General features: G+C 41.0%; 1 protein-coding gene and 1 long non-coding RNA gene across 2 annotated transcripts; both read right to left on the minus strand.

The window, feature by feature from the left end:
• Positions 1–4,744: 4,744 nt before the first annotated feature.
• LOC140997877 (uncharacterized) lies at positions 4,745–5,837 on the minus strand. The gene is made up of 2 exons (XR_012179401.1): positions 5,776–5,837; positions 4,745–5,594 (listed from the first exon to the last, which is right to left on the minus strand). It is a non-coding gene; the product is annotated as an uncharacterized lncRNA (long non-coding RNA).
• A 5,014-nt stretch (positions 5,838–10,851) lies between these two features.
• Positions 10,852–18,215, minus strand: LOC140997573 (CD276 antigen homolog). The gene is made up of 5 exons (XM_073467519.1): positions 17,894–18,215; positions 15,289–15,618; positions 14,947–14,985; positions 13,735–14,010; positions 10,852–10,856 (listed from the first exon to the last, which is right to left on the minus strand). Exons 1-5 carry the CDS (start codon positions 17,961–17,963, stop codon positions 10,852–10,854), a joined length of 720 nt encoding a protein of 239 aa, XP_073323620.1. The 5' UTR covers positions 17,964–18,215.
• Between the last annotated feature and the right edge of the window lie 500 nt (positions 18,216–18,715).

Below are 18,715 nucleotides of genomic sequence, written 5' to 3' on the forward strand. Positions count from 1 at the left end.
TGATGAGCAGCTGGATTGTAGAAATCCAGACCTTGTATAGTTTCCTCCACCAAGGACGTTATGATGTCACCTGTGTCTGTTTGTGTGTCTGTTTGTGTGTCGGCTGGTTTGTCAGCAGACTTACACAAAAACAGATCTCCATGAAACTCAGATGGAGGATGTGTCTCGGCCCAGAATAGACCCCATTAACTTTTGGTGTGGATCCATGAAGGGATGGAGTCAAGAAGTTTTTCTCACTTTCTTAAATATCGTACGTTTTTTGACATTTTTTTAATTTCTCAGGGAACAATGTGCGGATCTTGGTGAAAACAAATCAGGCGTATTTAGGCGGCTGGTATCTACGAGTGAGGACAAAACTAGAATTGAGAAGAAAGAAAGAAATTTCACTTTCCATGATTTCAGGACTACAAAGGATTTTGAGTGGATTTATATAGATTAACTTGCCTCTAAGTGTTTGGACGTGTGGGTGGATTGTAGAAATCCAGGCCTTGTTTAGTCGCCCAGTTGATTTTATTCGGATCAATAATTGATTTTCTGACTTGTTCGATGCACCTTTTGGAGATAAACAAGGTGAAAACCTTTCTCCAGCTCGTTTTGTATTATTATATCTGTCTACCAGAGTTGTTACAGTCCAACACAAATGATTGCTGTTTGTAGATTTGTGTATATATTTGTGTATTCATACAGGAATAATGCGTCGCTGCAGTTGAGACTCGGCCTTATTGTTACATTATGTTCATTTATTCAGAAGCCAAAGATCTTCAGTTGCACACAGAGCTGGTATTTGTGCTGTGACCATCGACGTCGGTGAGGTCAGAAATATTCAGGAGCACAAACGTTTGTGTGAGGATGTGATTTGGGGGAAGTGAGTCTGATTCAAACGTTGGTCCTCGCCCCCCCTCTGTTGGGTTTATGGCAGTTATCCAGATGTGCTGCCATACGCTCACCTGTCTCTATTCCTGCACTGAGGTGCAACGTGAAGATGTTCCTGAATGTAGCTGCATGTGTGTGAACAGTGAAAATCACTGGTGGTGCCTTAAAAGACATTCAGTCATTTACTGTCTGTACAGGAGGCTTCTGGATTATTTAATACAGAAGGTTTTTTTATTATTTGTGTTGGTTTTGTCGTCATTGATGGTCTGAAGGTTTGATTGTTAGCGGTTCTTAAGTCGCTTCACTGTTTCTTTATTAAATGTAAATGCTGCACTTTGTTCCTGCCTTGTATGAATTTACGGTGTCTGGATGTTATTACTGTTTTTGAAATGCTAAAGTGTTACGAAAGAGTCTTTGAAGACAAACTTGCATCTTTTCAGTTCAGCTGGTTTAAACTAAATACATAAAACAAGTTATAGAAAGTAGTTTTGTGTTCATTTTATGAGTAAAAGTTAAACAATCAACAATCATGTTGTTGGGGCATTGAGCAGCTCTTTCAGCAGCAGACTCTGACACCTACTGTCTAAGAAGAGGCGCTACCGCAGATCATTTATCCCCACAGCCATCAGACTGTTCAACTCAAGCACTACATGAACAATCACTTTCCAATCACTTGTTTGCTTTTGTAAATGTCTTGTGTTTTTCTATTCATTTTCTATTTAATATTTCTATGCATATTTTTCTGATTCTTACTGGTACTGTTGCATCTCGAGCTGTTGTAACGTGAATTTCCCCGTTGTGGGAATCACTCTGAATATGAAGCTGTGTCAGCGCTCGTCACTCGCTTTAATAAACTGAATTAAGCCAAAAGGTTGAGACTGTGGTTGATAATCATTTCCTGTTCATTCTCATTGAAACTGCATCAGTTACTTTACACTGGACTCTTTGGTCAGTGGTGCAGGAAATACTCAGATCTTACAACACAACACAAAGAAACTCCTTCATGATTAAAGTCCTGCATTCAGAGTCACTAAAGGAAAAGTACAGAAGTAGTAGTTTAGTTTCAAAAGTAAAATGTCCCTTAGGACCAGTAAATGTTATGTTATGTACACGCACGTTCACACCCACACCTACATGCATGGGCACGCATACACACATCCATGTGCGCGCACACACACACACACACAGTGCATTCCAGTCCACATATGGGACCTGTTGTACAATCTAAGGTTGAATATACAGTAACTTTTATGTTTGGGCTGGTAAATACAGTAACACAACAATCCTCAGCAAAGTCCACTAACACACTTCATAGAAGAGAATAAAGGTTTTACATAATAAGTGGTGCCAAGGTTACAGCTGTACATAAACAGTCATGTAGAATATCAACTGCCTCATTGGCACATATGTTTTATGTGCAGCCTACAATATAACCTAATAAACAAAGACAACTAAGTCCAAATCAAACAGTGCGTCTCACGCTCTGCCACAGCTGACCGACCTCCCGCTGAGTTCGGGCTGGATATCAACAGACTCTGCAGACTGTTTCACCAGCAGGCTGAATGACAGAGTACAGTGTTCACATCGACTTGGCGCCAGCTTAACTGCGATGTATACAGCTGGGACCGATGACTTTCAGTGACCATTTGAACGGAGTGTGGAATGAAGGAAATACTCGATAACAAGTGTCACAAGTTGGGATCCTCTAACCGCTCCTCCAGCACATCTGGACCCTCGCCAGTTGAAATGAACACCAGTTAAGCTGTCACACCGGTCGGGGCGCAGACTTCCTCGGGTCACAACACACGACATATGGCGAGTGGCTACAGGAGGCAACCAGCCCCCCCTCCTCACACCTGAGCTGCTGACTCCCCCTGGCTACCTGACGCCCTCCCCTCCTAACACCTGAGCTGCTGACTCCCCCTGGCTACCTGACGCCCTCCCCTCCTAACACCTGAGCTGCTGACTCCCCCTGGCTACCTGACGCCCTCCCCTCCTAACACCTGAGCTGCTGACTCCCCCTGGCTACCTGACGCCCTCCCCTCCTCACACCTGAGCTGCTGACTCCCCCTGGCTACCTGACGCCCTCCCCTCCTAACACCTGAGCTGCTGACTCCCCCTGGCTACCTGACGCCCTCCCCTCCTCACACCTGAGCTGCTGACTCCCCCTGGCTACCTGACGCCCTCCCCTCCTAACACCTGAGCTGCTGACTCCCCCTGGCTACCTGACGCCCTCCCCTCCTCACACCTGAGCTGCTGACTCCCCCTGGCCACCTGATGCCCTCCCCTCCTCACACCTGAGCTGCTGACTCCCCCTGGCTACCTGACGCCCTCCCCTCCTCACACCTGAGCTGCTGACTCCCCCTGGCTACCTGACGCCCTCCCCTCCTCACACCTGAGCTGCTGACTCCCCCTGGCTACCTGACGCCCTCCCCGCCCACAGAGCGGTGCAGCCGGACGCGCTGCTCCTCTCTCCGCCATCAGTCACAGCTGCACCCGATCAGCCATTAAGGAGCCCCGCTGCTGACGTCACACACCAGGTGTCTCCCCTCATCTCACCACACTATGACACCACATTATACTGTGATCTCAAACCAAATCTGAGATCCTAACACACTACAAGACACCATTTTACAAGATCTTACTAACCATCTTCCCCGGGTGAGTCTGTCACAACGTTTAATCGGAAAAGCACCCGTTGAAACAGTCTCCCTCTTTTTTTTATAAATCCGGGGTCCTGACTGTTTATGATGTAGCCTATATATTTAATTGCATATTATTAATTTTAATTTCTATATCCACAATTATCCCTATTGATTTAAATCAGTTTAAACTAAGTTTAAATTCAGTTAAACTGAGTTTTACCAAACTGAGATTAATTTTAAATGATGCAACGGAGCTCTGCTTAATTTTAAACCTGGATTAACTCATTTTAAACCTAGTTTTACTAATCTCTGATTAGAGCTAATCTTAGATTATTGATATATATATATGATATTTAATTAGTTTAATGACAAACTGAAACTTTATTGACTTGGAAAATTATCTTTTAAACTGAAAAACATATGTGAGATTCATGACACAATTCAAACAGGATCAATGAATTATTTGTCAAATTTATCTGTTGAAATCTTCTGAAATTAAAATCACTTTTATTTCTTTGATCACAGTTTGAACACAGAAACATCAGAAACAGTCACAACACACAGTTTTGACATTTTTCATGTTTTATTCAAACGTTTGTACAGAAATGATGAAGCGCTGCCTGAAGTGACATGAAACACTACAAGTGCATCATCAGTGAACAACAGAAACATCAGTGTGTAACTGGACCTGACAGACTGCCTGAGCACCTGGAAACATAATAAAGAACCAACACAGGCTCGTCCCAAATAATGGCAACACATATAAAAGTCACATTATATTTACTTGTAGCTACAAAGTGTTCACACTGACTGACAGTGTTAACAGCAGCTTTAGTTCAGTGAAGTCTGATGGTTTTAAAGCACATGTGGAGCTCAGTCAGGAGCTTTAAGCGCTACAAGCAGTCTGATAATATTTGGTCAATAGACGGCATTTATACAGCACTGCTGCCCTCATTCATCCATTCACTCACTCACTCACTCACTCACTCACTCACTCACTCACTCACACCGATGGCAGTGAGCTACCATACAAGGTGCTGGTCTGACCAACTAGAGACGCATCAGATAATCAGAGTATAAAAATAAAAGAATAAAAGCAACATAGAACAGAGTGAAAGAGCTCGTCTTTGTCCTCAACAACATTAATAACAGAGTCAAAGTTTGTTTGGTCATTTTTTCTCTTAAAGCTTCACAAGAGTGGAACTGAATCTCACCAAATATCAGAATTCAACACAAACTTTTCATTTAATTCTCACTGAACAGAACGATTCATTAATAATCAGCTCTGTCAGCATTAAAGGCCACCTGCTCTCTCCTGTTACAGGTACACGTCACTGTGCTGCATGAGGACCAGCTCTTATTGTGGAGGGCTGATAGTGATGTATATTAAGGTGCATGTTAAATAAAACAATAAACAAAACAAAATTAAACTACTTTAACAACTCCTGAGACAAAACCGACAGGTTTTTTAATGTGGTCAGTCAGTGGAGGTGAATCAAACGTATCAGGTAAGTGTTACTGCTGAACACTGTTCTTTACAAATATACTCAACACAATAATAACATAATAAAAATGAAATAAAAATATGTTCTGAATGTGTTAATTTTCATTCATAATTATCACAGAATTGTGGAAAGTACATTTTTACATAATTACTCTCATATGGACCCTCCCCGATGTTGTTACCATGGTTACGCCCTTGTGTCTGACTGACACGCCCAAAACTCGTTAAAAGAAATGCAAAGTAATGATCACCTCAGTCCAAATCTCTGTCTTCTGCATGAAAGTGCAAACAACCTTCATTTTCACTTTGCTGCATCTCAACCCTTTAAACTGACTTTAAAACAGGTCTTAACCCTCAAACTGCCTGAAACAACCAGTCAGAACATCCTCACCATCATCCAGCATCGTCTGAAACTCAAACTGGTTCTTATAATGTTTAACTGTTACAACTCACACATACAGCAGCAGCAAACTTCACAGCACATGCAAAGAGAGTTACATTTCTGGATCAGCTGGATTCTTTCAACGAGGTCGATGAGTTGGGTTCAGATTGAGGCTCTCGCTTCTCCTCGTCTGCAGGAAGGAAAACAAAGTTACATTCAAGAAAATCCCAAATGTCTTGAGTGTAAATATCAACAGAACGATTCATGTCAGAGATAAAACAACTGTCAAGACTCTGAACATGAGATACAGATAAAGAATGAGTTGTGTTGTCTGTTTATAATTAACATGTCGATTCAATGTTTAATCTTACCTTCTGCACGATTTAGCTTGTTGCGAATCTTGCGGTAAAGCACAACAGCAACTACAGCAACAACACCAACAACAACTAAAAGGAGGCTGACAGCTACAAGAGCAATAACCAATCCAGCAGACGACCCTGAAACAGATAGAAAGTGAGTGCATCAGTCAGAACGTCAGTGCAGATGATAAACAGCAGACTGGACCTCACAGCTCACACAGAACAACTAAAGGTGAGTCTGCTCCTGAAATCTGAACTTGTTTCACATGAAAACTCCACTGGGATGAATGTGAGCAGGAACAGTGATGTGAGCTCTGATCTCAGGTCCAGTTTCCTCCTGCTGGGCTCCACAGCTCAGAGGCTGCTTCTGGTTCTGGTCCCAGCAGTGAAGAAATAAATGGACTTAGTTACAGTCCATCACTTTGATCTGACAGTAAAAACACAGGATCATCTGATAAAATATAAAACTTCTTCACAATACTTTTACTGATACTTTTACACTTTTACTCAAGTGGACTTTTACTTGTAACAGAGTATTTTTACTTTGTGTTTCTGCTACTTTCACTGCAGTAAAGTATCCGAGTACTTCTTCCACCACTGACTACTGTCCAGAAACATGAAGGTTAAAATCACTGTGAGCTTCTTGGTGCTGGTCGGCTCCACAGTTATTGGGCCTGATGGGAGCAGATCAACACACAGTCTGTAGATTATTGAAGTTGAGTCTCAGTAGAAGACTGAAGTTTTCACTCAGTTTGAAACATTTTTAACATTTTTAAAATCTGATGAGGATCCTTTAGATCTGATTAATAAAAAGTGTGACTATATGTAATGAGAGGGACTTTTTACAGTGTAAAATGAGCCTGGTGCTGCCCTCTAGTGGACAAACTGTGTCATGAAGACTCTGATTCTCAGTCACAGTCAAACATCAGTAAATGTTGGAGGTGCTGAACATTTCTTCACTCCTGGTTTCAGGCTCAGACAGAAGAGGAAGACTCCTGCTCAGATGTATAAACCACAGTGTTACAGTTCATCTCATGTTTTCATCTTATTTTCACTTTAAGTCAAAACTTAATGCTGGATTTTAAGTTAATTCATCTTGTAATTAACCAACTCTGCTGCAGTTAATGAATAAAGTACCAGGAAGCTGTTTGTCATGTTGGACCTTCACTGCAGCACAACGGTTATAATTACAAGTTTACATCGTCCAGTAAAAACTGCAGCTCCACAGCCTTTATGTTCAGTGTCATGAAGAAGTATCTGACTCCTTCCTGATTTATTCCATGTTTGTATATTTGTCACATTTAATTGTTTCAGATGTTCAAACAGAATCAAATATGAGGCAGAGACAACCTGAGTTAACACAAAATACAGTTTCTAAATGATCAATTTAATTATTGAAGGTAAAAACCAGGACGACAAAGTCTTTTTTAAATCATTGAACACTAAGAATGATGTCACCATTAAGAGGCACATGGGTTTCAGCATGAATGAAGGTGTTCAGGCCCTAAATCACACCCTGCTTCTTCATCTATTTTACTGTCACTGGGACCATAACTGACTAAATGAACATCATGTTGAGTTGAAGAAGACTTGAAACTAGAGACTGAGGCCATGAACTCATCAGGAGACTGTTTACTGAGGGAATAAATCAGGTGAGAAGCAGCTTCCACACAATCACACCTCTTTCTGAGCCCAGTGGAGTCGCCCCCTGCTGGTCGGTAGAAAGACTGCAGGTTTAAGGCACTTTCACACCTGAAGGCTTCGACTATATTTTATACAGTCGATGATCGGGACTGTTTTAAGTTTAAAAAGCTTTAAGTTGATAAAAAAAAGATCACAACTCACTAAAAAATTATCTTGAATTGACATCACATGAGATTTGTTGTCTGATATATTTTTTATTTCACTAAAGTCAGAGAAAAAATGTGTTTTAAAATATGAAACATTAAGTGTTTAAAAGCTTTTGTTTGAGTCTCTGACAACAACTCAGATTAACAAACATTCAGAGACAGACGGGTACAAGTACTCAAGTACTGAGCTTATAATTGTACTCTAATTTATGCAACTTTATACTTCTACTTCACTATATTTCAGAGGTAATATTGTACTTTTTACTCCACTACATTAATCAGACAGATAAAGTTACTAGTTACTTTGATCTAAACTCATAAAATATAATTTATGTAGAGTTAAAGTTTGCTCCTAGTTTTCAGTCTGAGTTCAGTTTGTAGTTGAGAAATAAAATAATAAAGTCATCAGTGAGTAAACTCTTCTCTTCCTGTCTGAGTGTCTTCATGGTGTTTGTTGTGTGATTCATGTGTAACTCGGCTGCTGTAACGCTGCAGTTTGTCATTGGGATTAATAAAGTCTCTCTCTAATCTCTCTAATCTGAACAGAGCTCACAGTGACGCCTCTCTGACGGCTTCACTCTGCTGTTGCTGTGCTTTCTGTCTCCAGGGCTGCAGACCTGTTGGGAGCTTCATCAGCAGCAGGGGACACACCTGGGCCTGATGTGCTCCATGTATAGAAATCCTTCAGAACATCTGCTCACACATCTTTGTGTCGGGGCTTTTGGTTTCCTTTGGTTTGTTTTTACAGCTCAACATCCACACAGCACATCTTCACTCATCCACTGCTGCACTACTGACTGCACTCACTCCTCCAGCTGTTTGTGTCTTTGTTGTAAATAAGTCACTGTGTTGTTTAGTTCACTGTGTGTCTCCTGGTTTGTCCCAGTCTGAGAGCTGCACTGTTGTAACGTGGAACTATCATTTTTTCAATTACATGATTATTTTTCTTTTCACACTTTCACTTAATTTTTGAAAACTAATATTATATGAAAGATTAAAATGCCACTGACCACTCATGTGCACATAAATGTAAGCATCAGTTCGATGGTTGATTGCCTCCTGAGTGACGACACAGCTGAAGTTGTCGGTCTTGGTCACAGTAGTTTGGAGGACGATGTCGTAGCTGTCTCCTCTTTCCCTGACTTTTGGTTTCACAGCAGGAAGGATGTTTCCAGAACTGTCCCTCCACTCAACTTTAGGATTTGGAGAAGCACCAACAACTTCACACTGCAGCAGAGACCAGTCCTTTGTTTGGTCAAGTATTGTGACAGACGGCTTTGATGCTGCACCTGTGAACATGATAGAAAGAAAAGATGACATTAGATTTAATTTCAGCATCAGAAATGTAATATTGGGATGTGTTTTGTTCATCACATCTCTGCTTGTTGATTAGAGCTTAAGAGAGTTTAAGATTAAAGAAAAACACAAGAAACCAAAAAGTAATAAAAAGCATGATGAGGCTCAGTTACAGCTCCCAGCATTATTCAACAGAGGATCATATTTCAGACACGTTTAACTTCTACAAAGAGTTTGTAACTATTTACAACTAAAACACTTTTTCTGACTCACATCATGACAGAAACACATCAACAGTGAAGACTTTACAGCAGCTCCTGAACTTTTACACATTTGTTGGGCTTAAAAAAAACATTAAAGGACATCATGTGAACTTTGTTGTCTATTTACATTAAAGTAATAAAGAAAATGTGCTTTGAAATGTGAAACACAGGGTCATTAAAAGCTTGTCCCCTTCTGTTAACAGGGCTCGGGTGTGGCCACTTTAATAGGAACACCTGTACAATCTAAAGCAGGGCTGAGCAACATATACAATATATACTGTTGTCATGATGTGAGACTATATATTGTCTTAGATATTTGATATTCTCACATGGTGATATATCATAACTGTTGTCTGTTCCAACACAACTGTTCTGACTTTAACTTCACTTTTATGATGAATTAATGTTCAGTTTGTGTCGACACTGTCATCGAGGTGTTAATGAAATAAAATCTTTATCACTGAGCTCGTAGTTAGTGACGTGTTGAACTGGACTGTATTATATTCAGACGTGTTTCTAATATTCTGACCCATCATGTTTGTAAACAGGGAGGACAAAAAAACAGAAACACCTCTCAGTGTGATGTAGTTCAGTACAACACCACCTTTAATAATCCGTTTAACCAACGTTCTTTCGTTTTTTCGTTTCAAAACCAAATTTAAAAAACGGAAAAACAAGTTTGTGTCACAGTTCAGCTCTGCCTCACCACTCTGCACCTGCCTGCTTCAATCTGCCAATCAGACACACCCCTCTCATCAAGCCAACTCCACTCACCTGTGCTCCCTGCTCTGCTCTGGCTGCATTTAAGCTCCAGCTCCACTCTCACTCATTGCCAGATTGTTCTAGATGCCTGCACCAGACTCTCCAGCGATTTTCTGCCTGATCTCCCGGTTCCGACCCTGCTTGCCTCTGACTATCCTGCCTGCCCGATCTCCTGGATATTACCTCAGCCTTCTGTCTTCGACCACGAGTTTCGCCTATCCCCTCCTGGTTACACACCTGCTCGGCTCTGCGGCTACACAGCCCACCACTGGACCTGTCTGCCTGCTAGGTAATCCACCTGTTGCCAGCTTTGCTTTCAGTCAGCGACGCCAGACTCACTCCTTCACTGATCTCGCAGATCACTGTGAGCCAAGACTTTTCTCCCCATCACTGTATAAACTGTTTAAGACTCCGGTGATAAATAAAAGTTATTACCGACTGATATCCTGTCTGCCTGTGCTGCTTTTGGGTCCTCACCATACCCGTGACAGTTTGTTTTTCTCTTTTAAACCCAGAACGAAAAAACAGGACAAACAGAACAACACAAAACCACATTTTGTGCCTGTTATTCTGTTTTAAAACAAAAACAGAATAACATGAAAATTAAGTTTTTGATTTTTATTGTTTTGTTATTTTGATGTTCTGATAATTCGGGGAATGTTGGGAGATGTTTGGGAGTCAGAGGCGCAGGAAGTGAAGGGAACTGGTCTGGAGATGAAGCGTCTCTGCAATGACAAACTGTGTCTTTGTCCGGGGAGTCGCGGCTCAGCCTGAAGCCTGAATGTGATCATTACTGATTAAAACACGTGATACTGAACAGCTACAAGGAGGAAAACAACAGAGGCGAAATAAAAGAGACGAGGAGGTCCGATCCGTTACCAGGCAACCAGAAGATCCTTTGTAGCACTTAACGTCCGCTACACTACCGGAAGACAACACAACACATTTCTATTTCAAAATAAAAGCATTTGTTATTGTAACCTATTACTATAATTATTAATCTGTTGTCAGAGAAAAATATTTACAACAATATGTAGGCTAATGTTTTCATACTATCACATTTATTTTTACCTGTATAGGCCTCAGGTAGCGATGAGGAAAATATATATGGCTGCACATCTGTCAGCTGCACTGTCAGCAGCTGTAGCTGCACCATGCAGACATGTCTCACACTTTATTTTGGAGGCTCAGGACGGACTAGGTCATGACTGTATTCAGGCCCGGTTCTAGACTGTCTTGATTGGGGTCAGTAAGAAATGTTGATGGTCACCAGATGCTACTGTGTTGATGCCATAGGGATTAGTGTTGTTAGTGTCTGATGTGTGTAGTCTGTCCACCAGCCTGTGGTACCGACCCAAACGTAAACATCGCCGGTCAGCTGTGATTTCATCGATAAAGCGATATTGACTAATTTTTTTTTTAGATTGACGGAAATAGCAAAGACTAATAAATGTCTGATTTCAACGTAATAAAAGGTCGTGACAAGCATAATATAAAGACGATGTCACCAAAGAGGCAGATCACCACCACACGGGTTTGTCAAACATTAGACAGGGACTTTACACATGAACATTTGATGAATGTCATTACCCGCTATATCCTGTTCGGCCATGGTGGCGCAATGTAAAACTTATATTTATGTTAATTTAACACACACATCCTTAGAACACAACAGGACACAACCACAACACTCAGAACATGTACAGAAAGTAATAAAACGACACATATCTGAACAATAACAGCCTCATGAGTGTCTGACATCACACTCCCATGAGTCATTGCGCCACCTCGCCCTCACTGACTGTAGCTGGTGCTGCTCCAGTCACTACAATGTTTTCTGTTTAAATGTGAAGCTACAATGTTATTGGCATTGTACATTTTAAATTTTAAATCACTAACGTGTGTTGTTTAAAGGGTTGAGAGTTGAAACCCGCTTCAGAGCCGGTCCGGAGCCTGCAGCTGTGAGTGTTGTATCCTTTGTTCATTATTATTTATTTAGAAATCATTATTTATTTATGGATTCTATTTCATGATTTACATTCAGATAGCTTAAATATATCAGATAGATAATATTAAAATACAGAGTAAAAGTAAAGTTATTTCCACACATGATTTCAGTTGAGTTCAGTATGAGATGTTACACATTTAGACCACAAGGGGGCGCTCGGTCTGTTTAACGTCAGCTGAGAGGAGGTTAAAGTTCGAACCGTAGAAGAAGAAACAGTCGGTTGGAAAACGTTGGAAGTCAGAGATTGTTTTACTGTTAGTCGTCGTTTTTATTGAACTGTGATCGTCTTTTTCATCAGTAAACACCCGAAAAGACATCGAGAAGTCCTGCTTCGTTTTTTTCATAGAAGCTGCAACTAGTTCCCACAGTGAGGTCCCATGCGGCGGAGCGGGACAGAGACAAACTGCAGCAGCTGCCGGTGGGACGATGCTACTACTAGCAGCTGCTAGCAGGCAGGCTAACAGCTGCTAGCAGGCAGGCTAACAGCTGCTAGCAGGCAGCTAACAGCTAACTAGCCTGTGGCTAACAGCTAACTAGCCTGTGGCTAACAGCTGCTAGCAGGCAGGCTAACAGCTGCTAGCAGGCAGCTAACAGCTAACTAGCCTGTGGCTAACAGCTAACTAGCCTGTGGCTAACAGCTAACTAGCCTGTGGCTAACAGCTAACTAGCCTGTGGCTAAAGCTGTGTGCAGGTCCCGTGGTATCTGATGTGATGCTAACAGAGAGAAGCTGCTACTGACTGTGTGCAGGGCGCAAGAGAGAGAGAGACCCCGGCTCTGATGGCAGAAGAGCCTGTGATTACTCTGAGCAGCGTTTATGGGAATAAATTACAATATAATATATTTGAATATACTTTTCTCTTTCTTCTATTCTTCTCTGCATAAGGCTGAAGTGCAGTCATTCATTCTGCCTGGAGAGTCTGCGATCTCAACTTTCCCGCTCACTTCCGGCGCCTCTGACTCCGCAAACATCTCCCAACATTCCCCGAAATTTCAGAATATCAAAATAACAAAACAATAAAAATCAAAAACTTAATTTTCATGTTATTCTGTTTTTGTTTTAAAACAGAATAACAGGCACAAAATGTGGTTTTGTGTTATTCTGTTTTTCCTGTTTTTTCGTTCTGGGTTTAAAAGAGAAAAACAGAAAAACAAACTTGTTTTTCCGTTTTTTTAATTTGGTTTTGAAACGAAAAAACGAAGGGTTCACGGATTTTTAACTGTGACCTCAGTAATAAACACACTTTCATTTACACATTTCAGACAAAGTCGACACAAACTGAACATTATAAAGTTCATAAAAACAGAGTTAGTGGCAGAGCTGCTGTATTAAATTACAATATATGTTTCAGGACTAAGAGTTTCTCTCTCAGTGGACACAGTTTCTCTGATTAATGAACTAAATGAACACATGAATCAAGTGTATGTGCTCATATTGTAGTCATGTATCATCACAGTTGTACGTCGTCATATCCAACATGAAGAAAATAATGAATGATGTAAATGATCCTTAAAGGTGAATTCAGACTGAACACAAAAGTTGATTTTATTCCAGTTAATTTAACAGCTGGAGAGTTTTTACAGTGAATGTTTCAGCAGCACAAACATGAACTCCACTTCTTCTTCTTATTTCCATCCAGAACACTTTTATCTGCTTTTTCTATTTTAAGTCTCAGAGTTTCTTCAGTTTGAAACAATTTCAACATGAACAGACTTTGACCTGATTACCTGTGTGTTCAGTCTGAACTCATTATAGGACAATTCAAATTCTTTGAAGACTAAAACGCCACTGACCTGTCAAGCGCACAGCGGTCACAGTAGCAATCTGATGGCTGATCGTCTCCTGCGTAGCTACACAGCGATAGTTGTCAGTCTTGGTCACAGTAATGTTGACAGTGATGTATGAACGACCTCCTCTTTCTGAGATTTGAGGCTTCTCAGCATTAAGATCGTTATTATCACTGTCCTTCCACTCTACTGTAGGAAGTGGATCACCATGAGCTTCACACTGCAGCAGCGCCCAGTCATTTGTTACATCAAGTGTCTTGATATTTGGCTCTGGAGCTGCACCTGTGAACATCATAGAAACAACATATTTAAAAGGATAATTGTATTATAAAAATTATTGGGATTATCTGTACAGTGTGCAGAGAAAAACAAGGAACAGAACAATAGAAAAGCACAATATCAGCCTCATTAACATAGTTCAGCACTTTTCAAATATTTTCAACTTCCTTCAGTTTGAGCTACAATTAAAAAACTGTATTATAAAAAAATTAAAGACTGAATGGTCAAAGGTAAACACACCTGATGTGTCAATGGGTCTCAATCATGTCAGTAAGAAATATTTTAATTAAGATGCCTGAATGGAAATTAGCCATAGAATTTATTGAAATTCTGCTTGAAAGCCAACAGAAGGTTGTGACACATTAAACTTGTGTGTTTTTATATATTTTCATAGTTTAATTCTGTCAAACGAGGCTGGACTAAATATTAGAAACACCTCTCAGTATCTCAACACACTACACAGACAATGCAGTTTAACAGAAACACAAACTACAGTCTCCAAACTGACAATAAGACTGAATCAACATCTCTGAACAGTTTCAACACAATCTGATCATTAAAACCTTCATGAAGATTAATTCCTGGTCTGTTTAATGAGACTGGTGAGTTTTATCTGTGTTACCTGATAAACTGGAATATTGAGTGTTTATAACTTTGAATGTGTTTTTGTCACTGAGATGATCAAAGCACAATATTTACAGTTTCTATTGACTGTCATTATAAATATAATATAAAGGCAGTTTTTAGTGTAAATCTTTAACACTGACACAAACTGAACAGATGTTGTTGTCTCCAGATGTGTAACACAGCAGAATGACACACAGAGGTTCAGCTCAACAGATGTGAGTGTGTTGAATGATACTGAGGCCTGTGGAGCTGATGACAGCCATTTTCTATCAATGAGAGCTGGAGAGTGACGTCATCAGAATCAGGACTCACCTGGGATGTTTTCACCTGTTCTGTCTCTTAAGACTTGATCTGAAAGGAAAAACAAACACATGTTAGATTGTTTTGAAACAGACAGGTAATACTGTGTAAAAGTCATGTTTCATCTACTATAGACGGCTGAAATTTCATTGTACAGAGACATAATCTGCAGCGTGTCTCTGATATCTGCATGTTTGATACAGAGGTCATCTCTCCAGATGTGGCTGCAGCTCTGTGGGCTCGAGGCCCTGCCAGATGTGTATTCTGACCACAACAAAAGTCCATCTGGGACTCTTGAACCAGTCGCAGCAGTAAATGAGCGGACATCTTTAACTGTTTAATGAAAGCACTCACCAACAACAAGCTCAATGATGAATGTTTGTCTCGGCTGAAGATTTGGAAAAATGCAGCTGTAGATCCCGCTGTCCGCCATCTTTGTTTTTATTATCTTTATGGAGGCGTCGCCGTTCTTCAGTTGATCTTGAAAATGTGAGACTCGACCTTTGAACTGCTCATCTTGACCTATGTTGCTGTTATCGGAATGAATGCCTGAATTATAAAAGAACACATCCTTCTGACTTTCATCTTTCCTCCAGTCAAAGGTCTGTCTTGTGATGTCCTCCTTGGTGCTGAGCGAACAGGGTAAAACAGCATCATCATCTTCTTTCACGACCACTTTGACACCTGGAAGATAAAAACATGTGTTACTCAGTATGTTAACATGCAGAGTCATCAGGAAACAAAGTCAGATAACAACTTTACACACCACAACAATAACTCAACACCTGTTTCCTCTAACATAATAGTTTTGGTTGTGTCGTGCTTGTACTGACATATTTTAAGTATATTTAAAGATGTGGTCTACGATTTGATAGATTGATCATTATTATTAACATTATTTAGATGGTGGTTATGGCCCAATAGTGCGACCTACACAATGTGAAGAGTAAAAGGAACCAAATAAATCCATTTTCTCTAGCGACTGCAAAACTGAAAAGAAATTGACCAATAGGAGCCATCTGGTCCAAATGGCTCCTATTGGTCAATTTTCCCATCCAATCCCCTCGCTCACTCTCCTGCTCCTGGTCACGACTCGTCCCGACCCACTTCCGCATTTGAAACTATGAGGGAAAGTAGAGCGACAGTAGCAAGTGGCCTCTGCTTGCTCCACCGGCAAAGGCTGAAAGAAAACGCAAGTCTGTCACTGAAAAGGCAGACACAAAGCGGAGATGTGACATAAAGAAGGCTCAAACCCGAGTAAACATCGGGTCATCGTTTGAACGGTGGCGAAAGCTCTGTGAAGATCTGGACCTGAAAAGCGATGCTGATACAGCGGCGTTTCTGTTGAACAGGTAATCTTTCGTCTTTATTGTGGATGTTGTGACACAGATAACGTTCATGCTGATGCTCATGACTGTGAAAGCTGCCGTTAGTTTGTTTCTGTTATTAGACGCCACCGAAACAATTTCTGTCTCTGCAGTATTGTCAACACTTGTTTACTTGTTCGACGGAGACGTTAGCTTCTATGTTAGCATTGCAAGCTAACATTGCTATCACACCAAATCAGCCTATTTATTTGCTCGTGGCAGCTAAATGAAGCAGCAAGTGAAAAGTAAATGAAACCCTCCGCTTCACGTTGGGGTTTCATTCATCCTGTCTGGATTTATTTCTCCATAAAAACCTCCTCCCGGTCACTACTCAGCTGTTCTGCTGACCCTCCTCCCGGTCTTGTCCGTTTGTTTTCAACGAAGCCTTTGCTAAATCAGGATGATGGATTATCATACAGGCATTACGATGAGTGATTACGGTTTAAGGGCACGTTTGTGTTGCGGTCATGGTGCTAATGATGCTAATGACGTTATGCTAGCTTGGCTGTGGAGCTGAGCTGTGGACATTGTAATGACTTACAAGATTTATGTTAGTTTCAACGTGCATTGTTGTAATTTTCCCTATGAATCCGACATCATTACTCTGCATTCAAAGCTGACGCTATATTTGGTTTCTGCCGGCTTGTTGCTGGAGGGTGTGTGTGTGTGGGGGGGGGATAGTTTTTCAAATATTTCTCAGACAGTAGCTTTAAGCTGTACAGTATAGTTTATTAGGTTTTTGTTATTGAGCCTTGTGTTTGAATGTTACAAAATGTATTGAGCTGGAAACTCTTCAGCTTTAAAACACCAGGAGAAGTTGTAGTTTTATTCATGTCAGATCTTGATTTATTGGACTGGATTCAAAGACACAACTAACCACCAAACTATCCTGTTCCTCAGCTGCAACACACAGGTTGTTTTTAACTTTGTAATTCAAATATGTTCACTGTACTTTCTAAAGGACATCAGATTAAAGCTTCACATGACGCACACACACACACACACGTACACGTACACAAAATACACGCACGCACGCACGCACACTGCTCCACCCACCACATCCGCCCGACCACACACTAACTGAATAAACTCGAGCTGCTACGCTTCATCGATTACTTCTATAACTATTATATTAATCATCAATTATTTTTATAATCGACTCGAGTTCAGACAGAAAGTCAGAATTCACACACACACACACACACACACACACACACACATTAGTGATGACGCAACATCACCTCAACAGAAACCTGTGAGTGTCTGCTGCAGGATGGAGACGACGCACACGCACACGCACACACACACGCGCGCACACACAGCAGTGATGACGACATCATTACAGAGCATTTCGAGATTAAAACTCAGCATCATCCAGCTGTAATTCTCCTGTAAACGATCCGATCAATACTACCAATGTGTGCTGATGATCAGGGTACATGTGACGTCACAGCGCGCTGAGCAGGTGTCTTGTACGCACTAAAGCAGGAAGCAGCTGATGAACATCCCGCATGTTTCCGCATTGTTCCGCTGCTCAGATGAAACAAAGTGAGAATTAAAGACTGTCAGTGAGTGATGATCAGTTTTCTTACCGTCTCCAGCAGCAGACGTTTCTCCAGAGCAGCTCAGCAGACAGAGACACACGAGAGGAAGAAGCTCCATAGTTGTGATGTCCTCTGAGGACTTCACCACACTGATGGTGTCTCTATATGACGGAGCTTCACACACTCCTCAACACCCTGACTGGTTCATCACAACCTGTTTCTGTTTCTCAGCCTGCAGGCAGTGAGAGCTGCAACACTTCCGGTACAATCCTTCACAATAAAACGGCAAAAGCGTCATCACCATATATTTACACTATGACTCATGCATACCAGCAAATTATGTGTGAATTTGTTGGAAATACAGTTAAAGGACCAGTTCACTTAAACAAAACAGAAACTCAGTCATCATCTCCTCCCTCATGCTGATGTAAAGTCAGGCGAAGTTTCATAGTCCACAAAACATTTCTGGAGCTTCACTGATGTATTTTATGTTGTGGAACAAAACATACAAATCTCTTGAGCTCATGTGTTAACCACAGACGATGTTTCAGGTATTTAACCAAAAGCCCACTGACTTTGAGAAGAGGGGACGAAACATGCAAAAATGCATCATTATGATTAATAACAAAACTTATTTCTGGGTTTAAAGACTCATTCCTGCAGCACTATGTGGAGGCTGTTCAACAGGGAAGACAACAACTCCCAAGTTCCCACGCTGCTTCACAACACCGTCAAACTAAGTCTTTATCTCACTGGTTAGATTGAGAGATTCCTCGCGGCAGAAGTTAATACTGTGTGTTTAAACTCAGTTCAGTTGAACATATTGACACAAAATGTTGATACATTTGCATTTACATTTACATTTAGGGC

Source organism: Pagrus major, chromosome 6 (assembly GCF_040436345.1).
Source record: "Pagrus major chromosome 6, Pma_NU_1.0".
NCBI lineage: Eukaryota > Metazoa > Chordata > Actinopteri > Spariformes > Sparidae > Pagrus > Pagrus major.

Bases quoted from the DNA above. Each gene is read 5' to 3' on its own strand.
- LOC140997573 (XM_073467519.1), bottom strand. From the start codon at position 17,963: ATGGAGCTTCTTCCTCTCGTGTGTCTCTGTCTGCTGAGCTGCTCTGGA. The intron at 14,986-15,288 runs GTGAGTGCTTTC...TTTTCCTTTCAG, and splicing joins CATCATTGAGCTTGTTGTTG to ATCAAGTCTTAAGAGACAGA. The intron at 14,011-14,946 runs GTGAGTCCTGAT...TGATGTTCACAG, and splicing joins AACAGGTGAAAACATCCCAG to GTGCAGCTCCAGAGCCAAAT.